The sequence below is a fragment of the Schistocerca americana genome, chromosome 2 (genome assembly GCF_021461395.2).
Source record: "Schistocerca americana isolate TAMUIC-IGC-003095 chromosome 2, iqSchAmer2.1, whole genome shotgun sequence".
Taxonomy (NCBI): domain Eukaryota; kingdom Metazoa; phylum Arthropoda; class Insecta; order Orthoptera; family Acrididae; genus Schistocerca; species Schistocerca americana.
The window spans coordinates 132,392,805-132,417,270 of NC_060120.1; the positions used below are offsets into that span (position 1 = coordinate 132,392,805).

The 24,466-nt window shown below is 40.2% G+C and overlaps 1 protein-coding gene across 1 annotated transcript in view; it reads left to right on the forward strand.

Moving 5' to 3' along the window:
• LOC124595494 (DNA polymerase alpha catalytic subunit) overlaps window positions 1–24,466 on the forward strand; it is a 262,660-nt gene that overhangs the window by 228,511 nt on the left and 9,683 nt on the right. The window contains exons 27-28 of the mRNA XM_047134258.1: window positions 13,702–13,833; window positions 21,959–22,075. Coding sequence (XP_046990214.1) covers window positions 13,702–13,833; window positions 21,959–22,075 — 249 coding nt within the window. The remainder of the gene's footprint in view (window positions 1–13,701; window positions 13,834–21,958; window positions 22,076–24,466) is intronic.

Consider the following 24,466-nt stretch of genomic DNA (forward strand, 5'->3'; position numbering starts at 1 on the left):
ATGAAGTGATCAAACAACCCAATATTACATAAGTATTTATGGCTAGTTAGAGTTATCTGGTGTTTTCACTAGATAAAAGTAGAAGATAGGACTTACTTTTGTTTAATATGTAAGCTGTCTTGTATGCTGTGACAGTTTGTTCTTACCGGTGCTTGTACAAGATTGTGCGACGATATTTTATTTTCTGGTGGTGTAATTAGACGTGATGAAGTATCGGAGGAACTGTTTAATGAAGACGTTTGCTGATCAACTTCAGGTGGGATGTGAGGAAGACATGAGACTTTTTGGAATTTAGTTTAAAACCCACATTTTGTGCCCACTGGAATGTTGAACAGTGGTTGCCATCAGCAGCTTTCTTAGGGCTGGCATTTGAAACTGGATGTCATTAACAGTAATTAAAAGAATGTAGCACATATGAATTATCATTGATATGTAGTGAAAAAATCAGTGGACCCAGGATTGAAGCGTGGGGACTCTAGAGAGCACATGCTTCTGTGATGACTTATCTATATACAGATGACTCGTTGAATTTTTTTGGTACCTCGAACCACAGTACTTCACTGTTTGTGAAATTCAGCTGTTTCATTATCAAAGTAGTACAAAAAATAATTGAGCCTTACTGGGATCAAATAGTATTAAAATGGTTGCTTCACGCCTGTCCATGGCACTTATTGATGTTTTCATTCAATTTGATTAATTCAGCTGCCATTATGTTGTTGTTTTCAAAACCTAATTGATATTTATCATGGATGTTGTAAGATTTCGGATAGTCTATCAGTTGTTCAAGAATAACGTACTCCACTGCTTTTGGCACTGCGTGTAATATGTCGATTGGTCTGTAGTTGCTTGGTGATTTTGGGTGATCATTAACGATTTTTTTGTCCATGCTTCAGAGTATTCCTGCTTTATTTTACTGGTCCTTGAAAACCACAGCAAGTTGTGACAGTATTGTTGGTAATGCATTCATTCTAGCAGTCGAGCAAGATGGAACACGGGAATAGTGTGTGCCATTCACGAAAACCATCCAGGACTAAATGAAATAATTGACAGTCGAGCAAGATGGAACACGAGAATAGTATGTGCCATTTACGAAAACCATCCAGAACTAAATGAAAAAATTGACAGTCGGGACTCTAGTGCAACGACTACAAGAGAAGCCTGTCGTTTTACCCTCCTGCAGGGCTTTGCCTTCGTGCAACCCCTCCCACCCTCCCATTGGACAGGCTTTAGAGGAACAGTGATTGAACTATTGATGCATGTTTGTGGAAAGTGGCATCATTTATATTTGGACAATTACTATAACAGTGTAGAACCTGTGGAGTGTTTGCTTACAGAGAAAATTTGAGTTTGTGGAACACTGCAGCAAAATAGAGGAGTTCTGGAAAAGTTACAGAACACAAAACCAAATGCATTTAAAACTAAATATAACAACAAAAGAGGTGAAATACTCGCAAAATTATGGAGAGCATTTAAGATCGAAATAACACAAATGATTTCTGCCATACATAATTAATTTAGTTGAAACACAGAATTATGTAGAAAAACCAATTACACTATTCAGAAACCTGATAATGTATTGAATTATACTAAATACATGAAGGAAGTGGATTGAGTGCACCAATTCCTTGGTTACCGTCCTTGTATATAGGGCAGTAACTAAGGAATAGGAGAACTATAAAATGGTCAAAAAAAGTGGTCTCACACTTGTTTAATTGTGATTTATAAAGCGCATGCAATTAACGTTGAGTATAGATTTAAGTGTCAAGAAGCCTTTTCTGAAAGTATTTGTGTGGAGTGTAGCAAGGTGCAAGGTATGGAAGTGAAACAAGGATGATAAACAATTTAAACAAGTAGAGAAGTTCTTGAAATGTGATGTTACAGAAGAATGTTAAAGATTAGGTGGGTAGATCACATAACTAATGAGTAGGTACTGAATTGAATTGGGGAGAAAAGAAATTTGTGGCACAACCTGACTAGAAGAATGGATCTCTTGATAGGACACATTCTGAGACATCAAGGGATCACCAATTTAGTACTGGAGGAAGGTGTGGGGGTACAAATCGTAGAGAGAGACCAAGAGACGAATACAGTAAGCAGCTTCAGAAGGACATCGGTTGCAGTAGTTACTTGGAGATGAAAAGGCTTGCACAGAGTATAGTAACATGGGAGCTGCATCAAACCAGTCTTCAGGCTGAAGACCACAAAACATATAATGGATTCATATTGCATCAGCATTATGATGCAGGTAGCAAATATCTTTATTTTCATGACTTTTTACTGAAAATATGTGATACATGGATCAAGGATAATTCACCTGCTACTGAAGAGAAATTCGAGGTCACTACTACATCGCATGCTCCCAATTGTGATTCAATCAACAGATGTACCAGGCAGTTCAAGCTACACCAGCCAACACACATGTCCAAAACCAACCCATGAAGAGGACAAATGTGCCATGTATGTTAAAAAAATAGGACAACAAATTTAATGTGTAAGTCTTGTAGAGTCACATTACACCTCAGAGATTGTTTTGCTTCCTACAATTGAAAGGAGAAATACTAAAGATTCAAGAAAATTTCAGTAAATAAATATACAAACAAATAAATACAAACAAATCTTGCATTTGCTTACGCACAGTGAAACTTGTTTTTGTGCAGTACATTGGGATCACAAAAACATTGGAGTAAAGAAACTATTCAGAAATTTTATAAATAACTATAACAAATAATTGTTTACAGCGTAGTAAAGAAATGCAGCAGGGAGAGACCACATGAAAAAACCTGCACAAAATAAATAGTGCAAAGAAACTAGCATAGAAAAGGACCACTCAAAAACAGTTTTGACTGTATATCTTCCAAATTTTGGGAAAATAGAGGGACAGGTTTGAGATCTAATGGGAACTGATGATGACGTTAGTAAAACTCTCAAGAACTTTGACAAACTGCTGGCGACAAGCAACATGATTGGAGGCAGTCCTACCTGCACCGAACAAAAGAATACCGATGAGACATGCAGATGACACAGTTTTAAAATTTATTTGACTGATGGTTTTGTAATCTACCAACACCCTGATTGTTGGTGGGTTGCAATTCATGAGAATTCTTCATATGAATCTGTCTGAAATGATGCATATTAGCCCTGAATTATTATTAGAAAGTAAATTATTCCTGCCAGTTACAAACAACAGATGTAATGGAATGTGACTATTCAGTTTCAATTTAAAGTGCAAAGTGGAATTGTTCAGATTAATTTCTTCTCCACTTTCCAATGGTCTGCTTTTCCTTCAGTACAGTGTTACATTCCAGATATGCAGTTTCGTTATCATCTTCCATGAGACAACCTTATCCTAGAAAGAAAGTTTTGGAGTAACATGTCGCTTGGCTTTTGACATACTTTTTGCATTGTCAACCCTGAATATATCACGGAGATTATTGAGAAAATTCCCAAAGTTACATGACATGTTGTTGTCTAAGCTCTTCTTGATCAGCATTCCACCACATTCTTTAAAAAATCACAGCCACTCGAAACTGCACTGGCTAAATTTTACACAAAGTGTAATTTGATTTTATAAATTGAAGAACATGCTAGTTGTATGGGTGAGGTGCTGATAATTATACGAGGCGTCTCGCAGCTGTTATTACAGGCTTCTTCTAGGGGTTAAAGATGAGACTTAGTAAGTATTATTGTGGTAAGAGACCCTTGCCCAAAAATGTATCATTTGGATGTAAAGCAAGTTTCCAGATTGGATCACTTCCATATTTCCCACTTCATGATATGCACATAGCAGAGGCAACCATCTCTGACCTGTGTGCTCTACAGGAGCTGCTCCATTGGGCGACTTTGCTGTCTGTTGCACAAAGTGTATGTAAAAGTTTTTTTTGCATGTGGTCCTTGGTGAATAATTTTTGCTGCCGCCAAAACTCGTGCAAGAAGATCTTCCAACTGTACAGGAATCTCATATGCAAGACTCTCCATATGACCCAACAAGAAAAATTCGAGAAGAGTTAAATCTGACGACCACGGTGGCCAAGGAGTTGGTCCACCTCGACCTCTCCACCTTCCACGGGATTTGGCTGAGATGTTCAGATGCCACATGTAAAATGTGTGAGTCCATTGGAACCACATGTTGGAACCACATCTGCTGACAGATTGAGGGTGGCAAACCTTCCAGTAACTCCACCAGTACCTCTTGCAGGAGTGTTGAGTATAAGGGACCTGTCACGCAGTGTGGAAGATCATGGATTGATAAGACGATCTTCTATGATACCATCCCAAACATTGAAACCAAACTGTTTCTGAAATGAGTATGAAATTGTGGCATGAGGATTTTTTACATCCGAAATGTGGCTATTAAGACAACTGAAGAAAGCTTCCCTGATAAAGTGAGCTTAAGGCATAAAAATAGCATGCTTTGGAAATTCAGTTGTGCATATACAGTGATGTAGAAACTACGTAAAAAAAATTGACACTTAGCAGAAAACATTCTGTCGGTGATAAGTGTGGAGTTTCTAGTCACACAGAACATGCCAGATACTTGTTGAGTGATGCAAGTACCCAGCATGGGCAATGTTTTGAGTCCTTGGGCAGATTCTCTTCTGCCTGATGGGGGATGTCCTTCTCAAAGTTGAGAGTGCAGCATGTCTTTGGAAACAGGTTCCTTATTCAAACTTTATATATAAAGTCCCCTCTACAGCTTCTAGAAGTCCATAATATGAATTGTGAAACACTCATGTATAATTTCTTTGTGATTTATGATATCAGTGTGGTAAACATTGCTTTTCTTATGACTCTGATCACTCAGGCAATATTGCTTGGTCTGTCTGAATAAAGTTATATTAATTCCTTGAAAATGTATGTTGCAATTGATTCTCATGTCCAACTGTTTTAAATCTTGCATGACAGTTTTATGTTACGTATGCTGAACATTTTTGTTAATTTATTCTGTATCTTCTGTTTTCATTTCTGTAACATGTCTCACATTTGTGCAAATATCTGTATTTGCACATTTAAAAGTAAGTTTCATCTTGCAAAACATTTCCAGACCACTTTCCCTATCCCACAGTTCTCTCAGTAAAACTTGCACCCACACTACATTTTACTGCATCCCCGTAACCAGACATGCCAAACTAGTCTTCGTCACTTATCAGCTTCCATCAGGTTGTCTATTGGTCATAAAAGTAATGAAAATGAACAGATGGCTATGAAACTAATGAAACCGAGTGAATGGGCTTGAATTTTGTTTTGTGTGTCACTCAGGTATGGTTCTAGAAGGGAATTACGTATTAGTGCTACCCAAGAATTGTTGTATCCAGCAGTCAATTTAATAAAAATTTTATAAAGATCCACCAAAACTCTTAAAAAGTCTTTGTTATCGGTAGGAGCTTTTATATCAATCTCTACAAGTCATGTTAGCACAGTCTCTGCTATTTCAGTGTGGAAGTTTGAGTGGCAGGTGCGGAGGGATAAATTGGAGTTGTGGCATTATTAACAAAGAGCTATAAGAGGTGTATACACATACCGGAAATGACGTGTAAACTGTAGCTCTGCCCAAGACAGTGCTGCCATTTAATGTTGTGCAGGCGTAATGTCAATTAGAACAGCTGTTTCTTTAATTCTATTCACTCTTTCTTCTATTTAAATCTCCTTAGAGGTTTTAGATGGTGAAATTTCAAGTTTTACTAAGAAATTTAACACTGCATCTCTTATTGTTAAATTTAACATTTGACATGACTTTACGAGAGCATGCTGAAAAGGAATGCGTCCGAATTATTTATGTGAAAACTCTTAAAACTTTTTAAATAAAACAATGTTACTAAAATTCAACATCTTTATTCTTCATGTCTGTGTATAAGCGGTCCTGTGCTGCTAGAGGGCTCCAAATTGTAGCGTATAACACGGTGGCATGTAACGTAACTATGTCCATGTGTGAGAAACAGCTTACTGTAATCGAGTTTCGAATTTGAAGAGTTTGTCTACACATGGTGCACCATCTCCTTCACCAGAACAATGCCTGACCCCACACAAGCACTATGACGTGTGCAACAACCCATACAATTTTTATCTGTTTCTAAAACATAAAAAGAACCCCTATCATTTTGATAGTGAAGAAGTGATGCAAAGAGAGATGAGATGTTCCCGTCAACAAAGTCAAACATTGTGCAGTAATGGTGCCAACAAGCTGTCTCTCAATGGGAGAAATGTCTTCATTGCCAGGGTGAGTGTCTTGAGAAATAAATGTAGAGATGTGGAGAATAAGGATGTTTGTAATACTTAAAACTCTTTAAGAGTTTTCAAGTAAAAAGTTCAGAGGCAGTACTTTTCAGCAGGCCCTCAAAGTTTTGTAATTGTTATATTGTCTTGAGAAAAACTGGAAGTTTTCGCTTCATTAGTATATTAAACAACTTATATTTTAAGTGATGCAATGACAAACAGAACAGAATAGAATAGAATAGAAGTTAATTATCTCGTAACATACAATTTCAAGCCATTGACTTAATGTGCAGGAGACTCATCAAAACACTAAAACTGGTTTACAGTTTTCCTTATAATATCAGTTATATAATATATGGTGCTGAATAATTAATTAATTAAGCAATTAATAATTTTTTCAAAAGTAACAAACTTTTACAACTTAACAGTCCTAAGTACTTGCTTTCTCCTGCTCAAATTTTCAGGTTGTCATTTATGAATTCTGCTACTGAATAGTAATATTTTTGCACTAGTTTCTCGTATAAGGGTTTTTTTTGAGTAGTTCTCTTCCTTTCACTTTGTTATAAATTTTCATACCCACAATATGTGGAGTTCGGGCATCAAGTTTTAAACAGTGGGTGGGCAGCATACAGTTGTTTTGCTTTTTCAATGTTGTAATCCTGTTGAAAATGATTTGCTACAAATAAATTAGGATTACTATGAATAAAGATAATCTGGTCATAGATATATACTGAGGAAACACTTAATATACTTAGATTTTATAGGACTGGACGACATGATTTTCTTTGCCCTACATTGTCGATATTTCCAATGATGGTTTTCTGAAGTTTTAATATTCGACACATATGGTATGACTTACCCCAAAATACAATTCCATGCCTTATTACTGACTCGAAAAAGGAGTGATGTAGTGCTTTTCTTAAGTCCATACTTGCAGCATTGCACAATATCCTCTTTGCAAATGCTAGGCTATTTAATTTATTTGCAAGGTATATGTGTATATGTGAATCCCATGATAGATCTTTATCCAATCGCATTCCTGGAAATCCTGGTTTCTGTGACAGACCTGAATATCTTTTAATTTTGCTTGTTTTGTTTTAAAGTGCATTAACTGAGTGTTTTCCATGTTTAATTTTAACCCATTTAAGTCAAACCAGGTATCTAATTTTTCTAAAGTATTTAATGCAGTTTGGGGGATTTGGTCAGTACTGTTATTTTAATGATTACAGATATGCCATCTTCAAATAAAACTGAGTGACACTTACTGTTAAGCGGCAGATTGTTTATGTAAAGCAGAAACAGAATGAGACCTAAGACAGAAGCCGGCCGGAGTGGCCGAGCGGTTCTAGGCGCAGGTTCGAATCCTGCCTCGGGCATTGATGTGTGTGATGTCCTTAGGTTAGTTAGGTTTGAGAGTTCTAAGTTCTAGGGGACTGATGACCTCAGCAGTTAAGTCCCATAATGCTCAGAGCCATTTGAACAATTTTAACCTAAGACAGAACCTTGGGGTACTCAATGTGAAATAGTTTTCCATTCTGAAGTATAAGTTCCTCTCTCTTACGATATAACCACTCTTTGTCTTCGGTTGGTTATATAGGATTAAACTATTCTAATGCCGTGCCCCTAGTTCCATACTTTCCCAGTTTACAGAGTAGCAAGGAGTGATTCACACCATCAAAAGCCTTTGATAGACCACAAAAAATTCCTGTGGCATGCAGTGAGTTGTCCAGGGACCAGCTAATTTTATCAACAAATTGATTTGTAGCAGATACTGTGGTTTTGGCTTTTTGAAATCCATATTGATTTTTTTGAGATTATTTTAAATTTTTCTATAAAATTTTGAATTTGTTTGGTGACTACCTTTTTAAATATTTTTGACAGTGATGGAAGAAGAGAGACTGGGCGATAGTTTGCCGTATGTTCTTTTGTGCCTTTTTTGAATAGTGGATTAACTGTTGTGTACTTCAGTGTGTTTGGAAAATAACCTTCTTGAGACTTTTGTTGGTAGCCCATCCCATCGTTTACTGGAGTAAAATCAGTGAAATTTGCACTGAAACCTGATATTTGAATCAGATCGATGAATTTTGTTGATTTGTTGGCTTCACTGGCTAGATCTCCAGTATGTGATCAAAAGTATCTGGACACCTGGCTGAAAATGACTTAAAAGCTCATGGCACCCTCTGGAATTCAGTATAGTGTTAGCCCACCCTTAGCCTTGCTGACAGCTTCCACTCTCACAGGCATATGTTCAATAAGGTGCTGGAAGGTTTCCTGGGGAATGGCAGCCCATTCCTCATGGAGTGCTGCATTGAGGAGAAGTATTGATGTCGGTTGGTGAGGTGTGGCATGAAGTCAACGTTTCAAAACATCCCAAAGGTGTTCTATAGGATTCAGGTCAGGAGTCCATGCAGGCCAGCCCATTACAGAGATGTTATTGTCATGTAATGACTCTGCCACAGGCCGTGCATCATGAACAGGTGCTCGATCGTGTTGAAAGGTGCAATCGCCATCCCCAAATTGCTCTTCAACAGTGGGAAGCAAGAAGGTGCTTAAAACATCAATGTAGGCCTGTGCTGTAATAGTGCCATGCGAAACAACAAGGGGTGCAAGCCCCCTCCATGAAAATCACGACCAACCATAACTCCACTGCCTCCAAATTTTACTGCTGGCACCACACGGGCTTTCGGATGACATTCACTGGGCATTCACCATACCCACACCCTGGCATCAGATCGCCACAGTGTGTACTGTGATTCGTCATTCCACACAATGTTTTTCCACTGTTCAATCGTCCAATGTTTACACTCCTTACACCAAGCAATGCGTCATTTGGCATTTACTGACATGATGTGTGGCTTATGAGCAGCCGCTCGACCATGAAATCTAAGTTTTCTCACCTCCTGCCTAACTTTCGTAGTACTTGCATTGGATCCTGATGCAGTTTGGAATTCCTGTGTGATGGTCTGGATAGATGTCTGCCTATTAAACATTACGACCCTCTTCAACTGTCGGCAGTCTGTGTCAAGTCAACAGATAAGGTCATCCTGTACGCTTTTGTGCTGTACGTGTCCCTTAATATTTCCACTTCACTATCACATTGGTAACAGTAGATCTAGGAATGATTAGGCGTGTGGAAATCTCGCATACAGATGTATGACTCAAGTGACACCCAATCACCTGACCACGTTCAAAGTCCGTGAGTTCCGAGGAGTGCCCCATTCTGCTCTCTCATGATCAGGTTGCGGATATGGAGTACCTGGCAGTAGCTTGCAGCACAGTGCACCCAATATGAAAAATGTATGTTTTTGGAGGTGTCCGGATAGTTTTGATCACATAGTGTATGGTGAAAGCAGCAGTTGTTATAATTCTCTCTCTCTCTCTCTCTCTCTCTCTCTCTCTCTTTTTTCTTTTTTTTATAGACACTATAATTTTCAACAAAAAAGTTTTGTTATTTGTGCACCTGGAATTCTATACACAGATAAAATTACAATATTTTGCTCCAGCACTATGCAGCAGCTTTGAAATATATATTTTTTTCATTAAGGGAATCAAAATCAAATCTTGCTCTGTATTCCGTTGATCTTTCTACAAGTATTACTCCTACAAAAACTACTGGCAACATAAAAGTTTTCAAGGTTATTTAAGATTTTGATACGACCCTTTGTAAGCCATTGTACATTCAAGCATACAACCTTGATATTTGGTATTTCTGACAAAATGATTTGCAAGTCGTTAAGTTTTGTTTCTCTGGCATTTGTATAGTTTGAAGTTAACCCATTTTTGTTCAAATACATTAAGAATGCATTGTTACTTTTTTGAATATTCCTAATGGCATTTGTTTTGAAATTCTGTTTGTGTATTTTCGTTTGAACTTCGTTATCAATTTTTACAACTCTATCTCTGCATACTAATTTCCCTTACTAAGTATGATCTTACAAATATCACTATACATATTGCTCTATTCCTATCCAAATGAACTCCACCATGGTGAAGTCCTGTACATAGTTACTGAGCGATACTCTTGTCATAACTCAAAGAAATGTAGCATCTGCTGGACCACAGAGCCCAGTTGGATCATCCCAGTAGTGATGAGAACAACTGAATGAAAACAATTGATTCAGCTGGCTGTTGGAAAACAGCTGACTCATCCAGTTGTAATTTTATGTATTGGTTGGACTATTCACTCACTCTTTTGAGTGAAACCAGTCTGTGGGAGCAACTGAATGAAAACGATCAATTCAGTTGGTTGAAGTTTTGCCTATTGGGTGGATTATTACGCATTCATTTCTTTAGAGTGAAATAAGTCTGTGGGAGCAGAAACATTACATTGTTTTGTCATTGTTAATTAATTATTGTTGACTGCACTTTGTCCTCCCATGTTATCACTGTTGTTGTTCTGATATTTGCTTTTTATTGAGTTTTCATTAAGTAGCTTTCAGTTCAGTTTTTAGTCCATGTTTGTGAATAGGTAATTACTTAATACTGGACTTTGTGTCTGGATCAAAATGTCGAAACATTCAGTGTTGAGGGAATGGAAGCATGATTGAATAAAAAATGACCCTCAAGATAAATTCAATGCGATATACAGTATGTGCAGGTATAATTTATGTTCTGAAACAGTGTTAATGAAAGAAGTTCAAAGAAGATTAACAGACAATGGTAAGTATTTCTTCAACAACAACAAAACAAGTGACAATATATGCGTAATAGGCAAATGATTAACCTCCCAACCAGTTAACCCCCCAAGAAATTAAAGAAATGTGTCTTATTTGGTTTCTGTTCATGTCGCTTCAGTGTTTAGTGGAAGAGAATTATCGGTGACAGTGAAAACTAGCCAGAAGAGAGAGACAGATTGACATTGCCTGTCTCTAAAAAAGTTAGCAATGCTAGTCATGGTTCACATATAACTGAAAGGCTGAAACAGTATGTATGAGGGTGGAATGAAAAGTAATGCCTCCACCTTCGATAATTGGATTTGCATGGGGATATTTTAATAAATCAAATGCAGAAATAATCCTCAGAAGGTGATCTTTAATTACCAGTGTTCACTTTCCGACATAATCACCAGCCAAGTGGATACATTTCTGCCAATGATGAACAAGTTTTCTGAAGCCGTCTCAGAAGAAGTTGACTATCTGTTTCTGCATCCACAGTCTCACAGTTCTCTCAGCGTCTTCATCAGAAGCATAATGATGTCCCCGCAGATTGTCTTTTGTTATTGGGAACAGATGGAAGTCAGACAATGCTAAATCTGTACTGTGTGGAGGATGCCATATGGTGGTGAGATTCAGTCTCTGAAGTTCTGCTGTGGTGGCACATGAAGTGTGTGGTGTGGCGTTGTCATGCTGCAGGAAAACATTTCCCTTTTCCTTTCGGACCCTTATTAGCTGTCGTTTCAGCGTTCGCAGCATTGTGATGTGACACTCTGAATTTATTGTTGTTCCATGGTCAAGGAAATCAACATGAATAACACCATCTGCATCACAGAGCACTGTGGCCATGAGTTTTTCAGCTAAGGGCTGCATCTTGAATTTCTTTTTCTGGGCGAGTCTTTGTGTCAATATTCCATGGACTGACATTTCGTCTCTGGGTCGTAATGGTGTACCCACGTTCCGTTATCCTGTCACAGTTGAATGGAGAAAGGCATCACCTTCATTCTCGTAACACAAGAGGAGTTCTTGGCAGATTTCAAGTTGGTGCACTTTCATTTCAGGGGTCTGCATCTGGGGTACCCATCGTGCACAGATCGTCTGATAGCCAAGCAAAGCAATAATGTGACCCACACTTTCTTGTGAAATGCCGATTGTGCTTGCAGTTTCTCTCCGAGTGATATGACGATCGCCCTGAATCAATCTGTCGACATTTTGCTTGTGAAACTCTGTGGTTGCTGTCACAAACCATCCAACTCTTTGTTTGTGACGAAGGTCAGATATTCCTGCGTCAACATCTTTAAACTTACTCACCTAATAATGCACAGTACTCACATCAACACAATCACCATAAACTGCTTTCATTCTCTGATGAATCTCCTTTGGGGTGACACCTTCTGTTGTCAAGAATTCAATGGCTGCATGTTGTTTAAATCGCATTGACTGAGCGTATGCGCAGGGTTCCACACTTTACACTGTAACAACACAACTGTTCAATGGGAAGGCTTCCCGCCAACTGGAGCTGTAGAGAAGACGCTACGGAACAAGCCAGTACCTGCCGCATACCAATGCTGCCAACTGCTGAAGAGTTACGAAGGTGGAGGCATTACTTTTCAGTCAACCCTCATAAGTGAAATCATTCAGACCCAGGGACAGAGTGAAAACATTCATATAACCACCACAGACTGTGTCAGTCAATTGTCTCGCATTAAGTGAAACAAATCAAACCAAGAGAGTGAGTGAAAATCATTCATGTAACAGACATGGCTACAGAGTCTTGTTTCATTTGACTGAAAAAAATGAAGAAATGAAAAAAAATAATTGACTGGCCAAGTGAGTTATCCCATGACTACATCCTGGGCAGCATGAGTTTTGCCAAACTCTGGAAATGGATACTTGCTGTCCAATACATCCTCTCAATTTACAACCTCCCCAGATTTAAAATAATAATTTAGACAACACTACCTTTTGCCGTTAATGTTTGTTAGAAATTTTAAAATGTGAAATTCTACGAAGATTGGTACGGGGAATGCCATTCAGATTAAATGCTGAAAACATTGACAATATTTTATTTGTAATATTGCAGAGCACACATATTGTATACTGATAATATCGAAAATTAAGGAAGTCAACTGTTGGGTAACGCTCAATTCAAAGAATACTAAGTTTGACACAATAAGTTGTCACTCAGACCCAAAGTTCCAACAAATAGTTTATTTCTTCATTTTCCCTTTTTTATTGTATATATTAAACTATACTAATTATATTCTCTCCATTTGTCATTTTTCTTCTGTATCCATCTTCACTTCTCATTCTCATTACATTCTGTGGTATCTGAAATTTAGGTGGCTTCCTTTCTCCTCAAGATAAATATCCCCCCCCCCCCCCCCCCCCCTTTCTGTTCAGACAAATATCTCCCCATCCCACTCCACACTTCTCAAATATGTGTCTTACTAACTGTACTGGGACCTGTCCCCAGTGAATGTAAGCAAGAATGTGTTTAATTTTGTGTAGCTTAGAAAATATAGCTCTAAATTAAATCAGTTGATTGTGTGGCAGTTGCAGACAGGTGCACACTTTAATCAGTTTGCCCATTAAAAGTCTCACATCTTTGAAAGTTTAAAGTTGATTACATTCAGCAAGTAAAAATGATGCCTACATAGCACAATTCTCTTACTATTTTCTTGCATAATAATTATTGTGTCATCTGTAATGGAGCAGTGCAGATTTATAGGAAGATACTCTCGTACCATATAAAAATTTGGTCCCTGAATTGGAAACTTGCCCACATGTATCACATGCAAGAGAACTACATACCATAAAACTGTGTTATGTTTTTCAGGAGGCAGGACCTATTTTACATCTTGAAAAGTGCCCCAACCCACAGTGTGCGGTATCTCCACTCTCCTATCTTGCAAACATACAAAACCGCTTAGCAGTTGCTATTCGTCACTACATACATCTTTATTATTTGGTAAGTGTATTACTAGTCATATTATTAAAATTAGTGTAAGCACAGCACAGTAAGTACATGCTTAAAAGCACACTGATTTTAATTGCACTATATTTAATGTACTCATAATATCTTTTCACAAGTTAAAGTTCATGTATATTGCTCTGTGGCTTTGAGATTGTTTCGGATGATAGTGGTCAGGTAAAGAAAATTATAAATGTGCTTTGAATTAGGCTCTATAATGGGATGGTGGTGCAAACCCCAATTATTTGCCAGGATACATGTCTCTTAACTGAGGGGAACAGGTCAATGGGTTGCATAACATCGACAACTTGGCTGTCGAGGAGTAGAGTTCAAATGGAAAAATACATTCTTTATTTAGGAAGATACTTGCACAGTGGTTGAAGGAGGTAACTCAAAAGTGTGCATTGACCGTAGGCAGCAGAGTCTACCTCAGCAAATCAAAATGTTGCATGTTTGGCTGTGAGTACATGTGGTCACCGTCCAGGCAAGCGGTCTTGACGAAGTCGCAGCATCAGTGCCTTTTTCGACGTGAGACTGCTGTTAGGCATTTCCGTGCGCCAGTCAGCAGGTGGCTGTGGTAGTGGGGTCAGGTGGATGGCATGCTGGAGTGCAGGCCCCAACCCAAACCCTTGGAGATGCCAAGAGACTGGTTGAAGTCACTCCAAAGATGGCTTCCTAGTGTTGGCTCTGGCTAGAGCCCCGAAATCGTCAGGTCTAGCAGTTTAATTTACAGAAGCCAGTATGTTGTCTTCGACAGCAAGCATTTGTCAGAAACAAGTGTATTGTCAGGAGGGCCCCAGAGCAATGTGATAGGACAACTATTATTCTCTTATACATAAATAATCTATCAGACAGTGGGCAGCAATCTGTGGTTGTTTGTTGATAATGCTGTAATGTACGATAAGGTATCGAAGTTGAGTGACTGTAGGAGGATACAAGATCAAGATGATGTAGACAAAATTTCTAGATGGTATGATTAATGGCACCTAGCTCTAAATGTAGAAAAGTGTTAAGTTAATGCAGATGAGTAGTAAGAGGGGAAAAAAAGAAAAAAAAACACAAGCAGCAGCCAACCTGTGATGTTTGATGTTAGGTTACAGCGTTTGTAGTGACCTGCTTGACACAGTCACTTTGTATAAATATCTGATCATAACATTGCACAGTGATGTGAAATGGAACAAGTATGTGAGGATTACGGTAGGGAAGATGAATGGTCAACTTTGGTTTATTGAGAGAACTATAGGAAAGTGTGGTTCATCTGTAAAGGAGACTGCTAGGGTGGTCTTTTCTTGTGTACTGCTTGATTGTTTGGGATCTGTACCAGTTCGGTTTGAAGGAAGACATTGAACAAATTCAGAGAGTAGCTGCTATATTTGTTACTGATAGGTTGAACAACACGCAAGTCTTACAGAGATGCTTCAGGAACTGAAATGGATATCCCAGGAGGGAGTATGACGTTCTTTTTGAGGAACATTATTGAGAAAAATTTAAGAGACCCAGTATTTGAAACTGACTGCAGCATGTAGACTAGCAGCTAGTGGATGAAGCTGCTAGATATAGACAAAGCCAGTTTGTCCACATGGGACCAGTACGTCTGTGTCAGTAGTAGTCAGAAGACAGTATGCTGCGAAACTTGAATTTGAGTAATCAAAATATCCACGGGTGTACTGCCTGTCTACAGTGTCCAACGGGCACAATATTTCAGCGATCATACATGTCGCCATCATCAGGTGAACTGATGGACTGAGCTCCTGTGAACGTGCCGGTATGGAGATACGTATGCTATGGCTGCTCAGGGGGAACTGGGTTCGGTTGCGGCGGCGGCCGATTTAAATACCCTCCGCCTGCGGCGCACTCCCTCCGCCGTCCGCGCCCTGCGCCATGGTCGCGTGGTGGAACAGATTGCGACGGCGTCTGATATGATGTCGGTGTAATGGCTCTGTCCGCCATGGTCGTCACAACTATATGTTTGCTCAATTTACTCTTGATTAACCCAGTCGCTGGTTCCCAAGCCTTGCTAAGATTATAGCCACAGTCACGGTTTATGAGGTCATCATTGGTGCGAATTTCGATGGCCTCTCTAACAACGCTGTCCCAGTATCTCAACGTCTACACCAGAATCCTCGTGTGTTCATACTCCATAGCGTGATTTTCCGACAAACAATTTTCAGTGACCGCCGACTTGCTCGGATACATCAGTCGAGTGTGCCTCTGGTGTTCACAGCATCGATCCTTGACGGTACGCATCGTCTGACCAATATACAACTTGCCACATTGACACGGAATCTGCTACACACCAGCCTTCCTCAAACTGAGGTCATCTTTGGCGCTCCCCACCAGTGCACAAGTTTTATTCGGAGGGCAAAACACAGTTCCGACCCGGTGTTTCTTCGAAATGCAGGTGATTTTCCCCGAGAGTGTGCCTGTATATGGAATAAACGCAGTACCTACCTCCTCCCTCATGATTTCATCCATCTCCACAGGTTGTGAGCTGTAGTGGTTGGGCAGAGAGCACGTTGAATCTGCCATTCTGAGTACCCATTTGTTCGAAATACAGTTCTCAGATGTTCCAATTCCTGGGGTAGTTCCTCTGCGTCAGAGATAGTGCGTGCCCTATGTACTAGAGTTTTAAGTACCCCATTCCTCTGTGAAGGGTGGTGGCAGCTGTCTGCGTGCAAATACAGATCAGTGTGCGTTGTCTTCCGATACACCCCATGACCTAGGGTGCCGTCAGCCCTTCTCTTGACCAAGACGTCAAGGAAAGGTAATTTACCCTCTGTTTCAGTCTCCATAGTGAATTTGATGTTGGGGTGTATGGAGTTTAGATGTGTAAGGAAGTCAAGGAGTTTATCCATACCATGTGGCCAGATGACGAACGTGTTGTCCACGTAACGGAAAAAGCAAGTAGGTTTCCATTCGGATGATGACAGTACTGTACAGTGCCAAGCCTAGGGTGTCATTTGTGTACTGTCGGACACCTTTGGCCCCGTCAGTCTGCAAACAAAGCTTAATTCTGCATTGTACTGTTGGAAACTTTAAAATGAACAAGAGGTGATACCTAACCGAGTTTAAACATCCATCAGTTTCTTTAGTGTTCTCCCTGAATTCACTCAAATCTACCCAAGTCCACTTTCACAAATCGAACATTTAAACTGACTCTCCAATCCAACTATTTTGCTGTCGTCAATCACTTGAATAGAAAGCAGTACAAAACACTTTTTCACTCACCACTTTACGATGCTGATGCTGGATGTTGACCATTGATGTCACTAGTTGTCACGGGCTCTCTTCTGACACCATTGGCTGCCTCCATCGCTGAGTGTGCAGTACAGCAGAATGCCATGCCAGGGGCCCAGGTTTGATTTCTGGCTGGGTTGGAGATTTTCTGTGCTTGGGAACTGGATGTAGTGTTGTCTTCATCATCATTGATATGCAAGTTACCGAAGTGGCATCAACTAAAAAAGACTTACATCAGGTGACTGGTTTACCCTATAGGAGGCAATAGCCACACACACATTTCATTATTGTTATGGGTGGCTGTGCCAAACCCGATTAATTGGCAGGATGGACATCTCTTCCCTCAGGATGCAGGACAATGGACTGCGTAACACAAACATCTCTGTGTCTGTGGAATCGGTGGAATTCAAATGGAAAAATGCATTTTTCATTTAGAAAGATGCTCATACAGTGGTTGAAGGTGGCATCTCAGAGGTGTGCATTGACTCCACGCAGGAGTCTGCCTAAGCAAAGTACAAAACGAAGTGTTTGGCTGTGAGGGCGCATGGTCACCACCCAGACAAGCGGCCTCTGCAAAGTAGCAGCATCAGCGGTCTTGAGGATGCAACACGAGAGTGGCAACAAGTGTTTCTTCAGCAGCAGGATGCTTGTCTGCCAGACAGCCAGTGGTTCTGGCAGTGGGTCAGGTCAGTTGCAATGCTCGCTGGAGTGCAGACCCCAAACCCAAGACCCCTTGGAGATGTAAACAGATGTGAAGTGACCTTATAAGAGCATTCTAAGCAAGAACAGGCTCCTAGATACACATAAAACAAGAAACACGTAATTTAGTATAATGTAAAAGAGAAGCTTCTCATTTCACAATGGCTGCAGCTGTTCAATCACGTGATCACCACAAAAATGTATAGGTTGAAAAGAATCCGGACTACTGTCATCACAGCTTGACGGTCAGTGACAAGCGAGAATCACATGCCCAAAGTGGACTACAATCACTGCGAGTTTAAACAGTATAAATTTTATGTCCAAACGGATCACAATTAAAACGGTGTCTGAAAATCACAGTCATGAAAGTCTGTGAATCAGTGAATACAAAGTCCTGACACCTGCTCCCTGATAGGCCAAAGTTGGTGAGCGTTGCTAATAACAGATGGCTGACGCCTCATAGAAGGCTTCGAAAGTGATGGTGTCCAGGATGGTGCGTCTGCTTCAACTGACTTCGCTGTGGCCATGTGGCGGCCTAAACAAAGTGTCTGTGGAGTAATATGACATTGCAGATGCAAGAAGTGCTGTGATCATCGTGCCACCTAGTGGCAATGTGGTTGCTGGCGGATGGGGAAGCAGGTGCCGCTAGCCACAGCGGCCTACCTTGTTATAATGGTGGACTACGTGTTCCGATACGGCAAGACCAGATGAAGTTACTTCGTACGTGGCTGCAGCATAAGTACCAGAATCATCAGATCTAGCAGCAGCATGTAGACCAGCAGCTAACGGATAAAGTGAAGCCTGTTGAGCTACATGGGTCCATTGGCTCTCGTAAAGTATGTGTTGGTGTTGGCAGTAGTCAGAGGCAGGGTACTGCTAGCTACGAGTGGTGAATATTTATAGCCACTCTGGCTGGCTCTGTTTTTATCACCACCTTTACTAATGTAGGGGAATAAGGCAGTGCAGCATCACGGCATGGCATGCCATGACATAATTTAGCTTGTCACGACAGTGGATTGGTGCCTTGCACCATGCCGCCTGAGAAATTTTCCAGCCCTAGTAACAATATTTCACAGACAGCTTGTTTACCCCCTTGTCACAGGTTGTGAAACCTGCTTGGAAGAGTGTTTCTACAGCAGCTCAAGTAAAGTGCCTGACAAAAAAGTGAAGCCTCCAGAAGAAATGATCAGATGTCAATGGAACTTTGTACAAATACACGCCATTGGCAGGTGTGTAAATTATTAGAGTTTTAATTCTTTGTGACAAATAGAATGGCCGCCAGTGTGCATTAGTATTGTTCATATATAGTATTTTTACCATTCTTAGTAGGGTATATAAGTGGCACGAATTATCATCAAATGTTGAGTGATCACTGTGCAGGACACAGAGGTTCCTCACACTCATGTGATAATTTATCAGCACCAGACAGAGTTTGAAAGGACCCCTGTTATGGGCTGTCCATATGTCCAGATAGTCAAATTGAGAAATACCCGGAGTTGTGGGGCATTCAGATATGACAGTGGCCCGGTGTTCGACTGCGTGGGAAGGTTAGGGCAGGCATACTCATCAGGGTTCCAGGAAACCACATCTGACCACCACAAGGAGAATCCACATGGAGAAGCACATTGTAATCCCTTCAAATCTGCGCTTGCCATCTGACAACAAGCAATGGTCTCCCTGCAACATTCCGTGTCATGATGTAGCAGTGAATAGAAACTAGCAGCAACTGGACTAGGGAATTTCCATCCACGTATTGGTTGCTGTTAACACAATACAAATGGCTGAATATGGAATATTCCAGTGACCAGGAAGCATGGACTGCTGATGAATGGCATTGCATTGTGTGCAGTGATGAATTGTGGTTCTGCACTACCATGCATCATCAGTGAGTATGATGGTGAACTGGGAAGAGGTCCCCTCCTCCTAATGTTTTGGATAGGCACAGCAGTGTTACCGGGCATCATGATGTAGGAAGCCATCAGGTATGACTTCAGATCATAGCTGTTTGCAGTTGAGGGACCTCTTGATGGCACAATGGCACATCTTGAGCATCCTGCGTCCTCATATGTTACCTATAAAATGATGAAAATTCATGGATGGAGCAGTATGAAAATACGGGAAGGTAACCACTCGCCCACAGTGGATCTATTTGTGGATCACTGAAACACACAGTAGAAAATGGCATTCACACTAACTTCCAAGCACTGGCTCTTTTTCTAGTAATACCATACACATTCACATGCACAGACACCCAAATGCACAATCCTGTGGCCAGGGCAAGACTAATTATTGATACTTGATGATTGGAAGCAGTTGCCTGAGCTGATAAGAGATAGGGAGGGTGTAGGCAACGATACAAGGAGGGGTAGTGGAAAAGAGGCAGGTCTCTGGGCAGATGACTTCATGGCTGTGCAACAAGATGAAAAGAGTACGGAGGGCACAACAAAAAGAGATGTAAGGAGAGGGAGAGGGGGTGAATCTGAGAGCAGAAAAGATTGAGGGGAAGGGAAGGAAAAAAGATAAAGAGGGAGAAAGGGAGGGAGAGAGAAGGGAGTGTGGTTAAGGAGGAGGGAGAGGGATGATGATGATGATGATGATGATGATGATGATGATCGGTTTGTGGGGCACTCAGTTGTGCGGTCATCAGTGCCCGTACAAATTCCCAATTGTTACACAGTCCAATCTAGCCACTTCACTAATGATGATGCTGATGATGATGATGAAATGATGAGGACAGCACAAACACCCAGGCCCCGGGCAAATAAAATCCCCAACCCGGCCCCGGGAATCGAACCCTGGGACCCCATCATCTAGAGGCAGCAACGCTAGCCACTACACCATGAGCTGCAGACAGAGGTAGAGGTAGGATGCCTGCATTTTGGGTTATGGAACATGGTAGTACATGATCTGGATGGAGGAGGAGTGGTGTGGACACAGGAGATTAGGAAAAGACAAGAGTGAGACATTGGGAACAGATTAGCGGAGGTATAGGGCGAGGTGGGAGGGGGGGGGGGGGGGGGGGGGGGGGAACTGTGAGAATGCAGGATGTGTTAAAAAGACAATTCCCATCTGTGTAGTTCAGAGAAACTTTTCTGAAGTGTGTTTCCAGGTGCCATGCCTAGTGAAGCAAAGCGAGTTTACGGATGGGGTTGCAGCATATTTAGCAATTGGATTGTTGTCAAGTTTGCAGTTTGCCATAGGCCATTCATGCCAGGATCGATCACAAGGGAACAATACAAAGGATGCAGGATTGGGAGAGGAGTGGAGTAAGGATGGACAAGGATATTCTGTAGGTTTGGTGGGTGGTGGAACACTACTTTGGGGGACATGTGTAGGATGTGAGTCCTGATCATTACGCGGACCACTTGGATACTTCAAGCACAAGTTTCTCTTAACGGTGCCTGTGGGAACTGTCTCTTCACCACATACTGCACTCTCGCAATCCCCTTGGCCTAATTCAATAGTGCCATTTTTCTACAAGACAATGCTCATCCACATGTGGCACGTGTCCCTGTTTACATGATATTGTACTCATTTTTCTATCAGGATCCTCAGATTTGTCGCCGATCAAACGTTTGTAACCAGCTCAGACATCGACTCCACAGTTATGAGCCAGGTACCCTCAGGAGAGGATACAACGGCTTTGACACCCTTCCCAAATGAATTAGTGCATGCATCCAGGCCAGAGGAGGTGTGATATCAGACTGATACGTGAGCTCGTTCTGTTAAATTCTTTGTAAATTCATCTTGATGTTCTTAATCATTGAAATAACATCCCGTACCTTCTTAACTTATGAAATTTCATTTCGTTTCCTTCTCCTCTTCTGGGTGCTTCATTTTTTTCTCTGTCTGCGTAGATAAAAACTTAAACAGCAGCATTAGAAATAGAAAGGCCAACAATAGTAGTTGAAAAAGAATGTGATTGCAAGGACTTAGTTTTTTGTGTTAAAAGCTAAACAGGGAATTGGAGACGAGCATAAATGCAGAAATTGAGCAGAAGATTCACTCTGAATCACAAATGGGGGAGCAAAATGCAAAGTAAGGTAATACTTCCAGATATTTGGCTCCTAATGATCCTCATTTTGATGGGTATATATTTGTTAATGTAACATTTGTATTATTTTTTATTTTATGTTTCATTTTATTATATCCTCATTATAAATACTGTTGTTAATTTGTTTCCTAGAACTGGCTCGTGTGTGAAGATCCTGCGTGCACAAATCGCACTCGCAGGCTGCCACTGTGGTTTGGCCGTGGCTACCCAGTGTGTAACTTGTGTGGCAAAGGACTGATGTATCGTGAGGTGAGTGTATAAAATGTGATACTTCCATGTGTACCAATCCATAGATATAAGTAATAGAATTAATGTTGTTATACACAAACAAATGTTCAAATGTTTTGTAATATTTCAGCTGTAAAAGATTTATTTAAATAATGAAATGTTTGAATGCCCCTGTTTAATATTCAGTACTGGAATTGGGAGCTGACAATATTTGACACATATTCATCCATAGATGCACATCTGGAGTAGGGCTGACACAGACAGTTTCATCTGCTTTTCATATCTTTTATATAAATTCTTCTTAGGAGAAAAATAGGGTTTTATATAAATCCGTCTTAGGAGTAAAACAGGGATACAAAGTTAATGAATGTGAACATGTGCTGTAAAGAATGAAACCCCACTAGATGCTGACTAGAATAGAAAGAGGATGCAGGGCAAGAGAGACAAGTTAGTGCTATGTTTGTCTGATCTCCCTTACTCATATACTCTTAAAATTAAATGTGATATAAAAGAGCTGAAAGGAGTACTGCAAATGAGCGGTGTTGTGGATTAATTCCCTGCAATGAAAGGTCTTGTGGATGCCAGGCAGGTCATTAATATTGCCCTTCCAGAGTGTTATTCAAATCTGGTGGCGATGGACAAATGACTCAATACCAGCTATGAAATACACCACAACCAGAGGATGTGCATATAGCAGACACAAGAACAAGGATGGTGTTGTGGGTGTTTGAGAAAACAATTCCTTTATTCCCACATACATTTAGCAATAACTGAACACTACACACATGAATGAATTGTGTAGACATGAACAGCACGGAATAACTAACTAAAGCTAAGTCAAAGGATAACTATATCACTGCACGTAAATTAACACTTCACGGAATGTTTATGAACCACTGTACACTTGTAGGGATTGATTGTCAGAAATAGGTCACTACATGATTCCCCCCTTTAACGCTAACGATACCACAGATTAAATTTCACACACCGTCCAGCTCTTGTAACTACTTCTTTCTTGAAACCGGGCGGTGCGTCACGCGTGTCAGTGGTTTGAAGGGAATTCAGTGCAGGCAAAATAGTATAGAAGAAACACCGAAAACAACTCGGGATCAGACAGTTGTCACTTTGCCCGTTAACACAGAATGTTAATGTCCCTGGGAGACAGATGTGACTCCGCCCGGATCCCATGGATCTGACATTAACCTCATTCAGTTGCTTACGGACCAATACTTCTCGTTAAGTTTTGTGTGAAAGCCTCCCCACAACTACCACTTTACTAGGTAACACAACATCAGGTAAAATTATTCTATTTTGTAGTGGTTAATAAAAAAGAAAGGAAAAGGTTGTAAATGTGGGAAGAAATGGTGAATAAAAAAGGTTTATTTTTTATTTTTATTTTTTTTTTTTTAAATAGTTAATGATCGTGAAAAAGGGAAAGAATGAAATGCAAATCGGATTTCGTATTACAGAAAAGTTATCGGACTTCGTGATTGGAAAAGCTGTTGCTGGGGTGGTCCTTGTGGCGTTTCTGAGCAAAAGTCAAACCAATTTCCACTACAAAAATTATTGAAAAAGAACAGAGAATAACAAAATGTAACTGACAGGGGGAAATGGCGTAGATAAGAGTTCATCCTTTACCATGTTAACATGTCTTCTTTTTTGCGGCGTCCATGTCTTCAAAAATCTCCTACTTCATTTCTGCGTGAAAAGTCTGCTCCGAAATCTTACAATAAGTTTCATCGTCCAGGAATTTCTAACGTATACAAAACCGTCTTGATATTAAATGCAATTTATTTTATGTTGCTTCCCTCCTCCAAATGTCATAACAACTTCCACAATATGTCTTTACATTAAAATCAGAGCAAGACTAACTAAAAGTTTTTTACGTTTGAATTAAGCTTCTGCTCTCGAGAGACAAAAAAGAAATGGATAGAAAAAAGGAAAACAACAACAAAAAAGAGTTACAATTTTACTATTTTCTCTGCCGTCGAGCGCTCATACTGCTGCGACGGTATAATTTATATCTGAGGGAACGAGTGTAGCGCGGTGAAATTCAGAGTCCCGCTACTATATTCTACTCTGTCATGGACAAGTTGGAATTCTTCGAACAAGTTGTCTAAAACATTGCTATTATCATTAAGTTTCAAAAAAAGCAACTGACAAAATGTTTCCGGAGATTGTCCTCGCGGCAATTTTTCGAGCGTTTTATTTCCTCTACTTGTTCCTCCAGAATACTTATATTTATTAAGTCTGAAGTGACTAGTTTCTCTTTAAAGTGACGGTCCACATTATCTACTCGCGTGTTAACGCCTACAATTTGCGATTGGACTGTAGAAATAGTTTGTCTTGCTTTTAAACATTTTCCTTTAAAGTTTGTAACCTTTGTTTTACAGCATCAAATGCAGCATTACA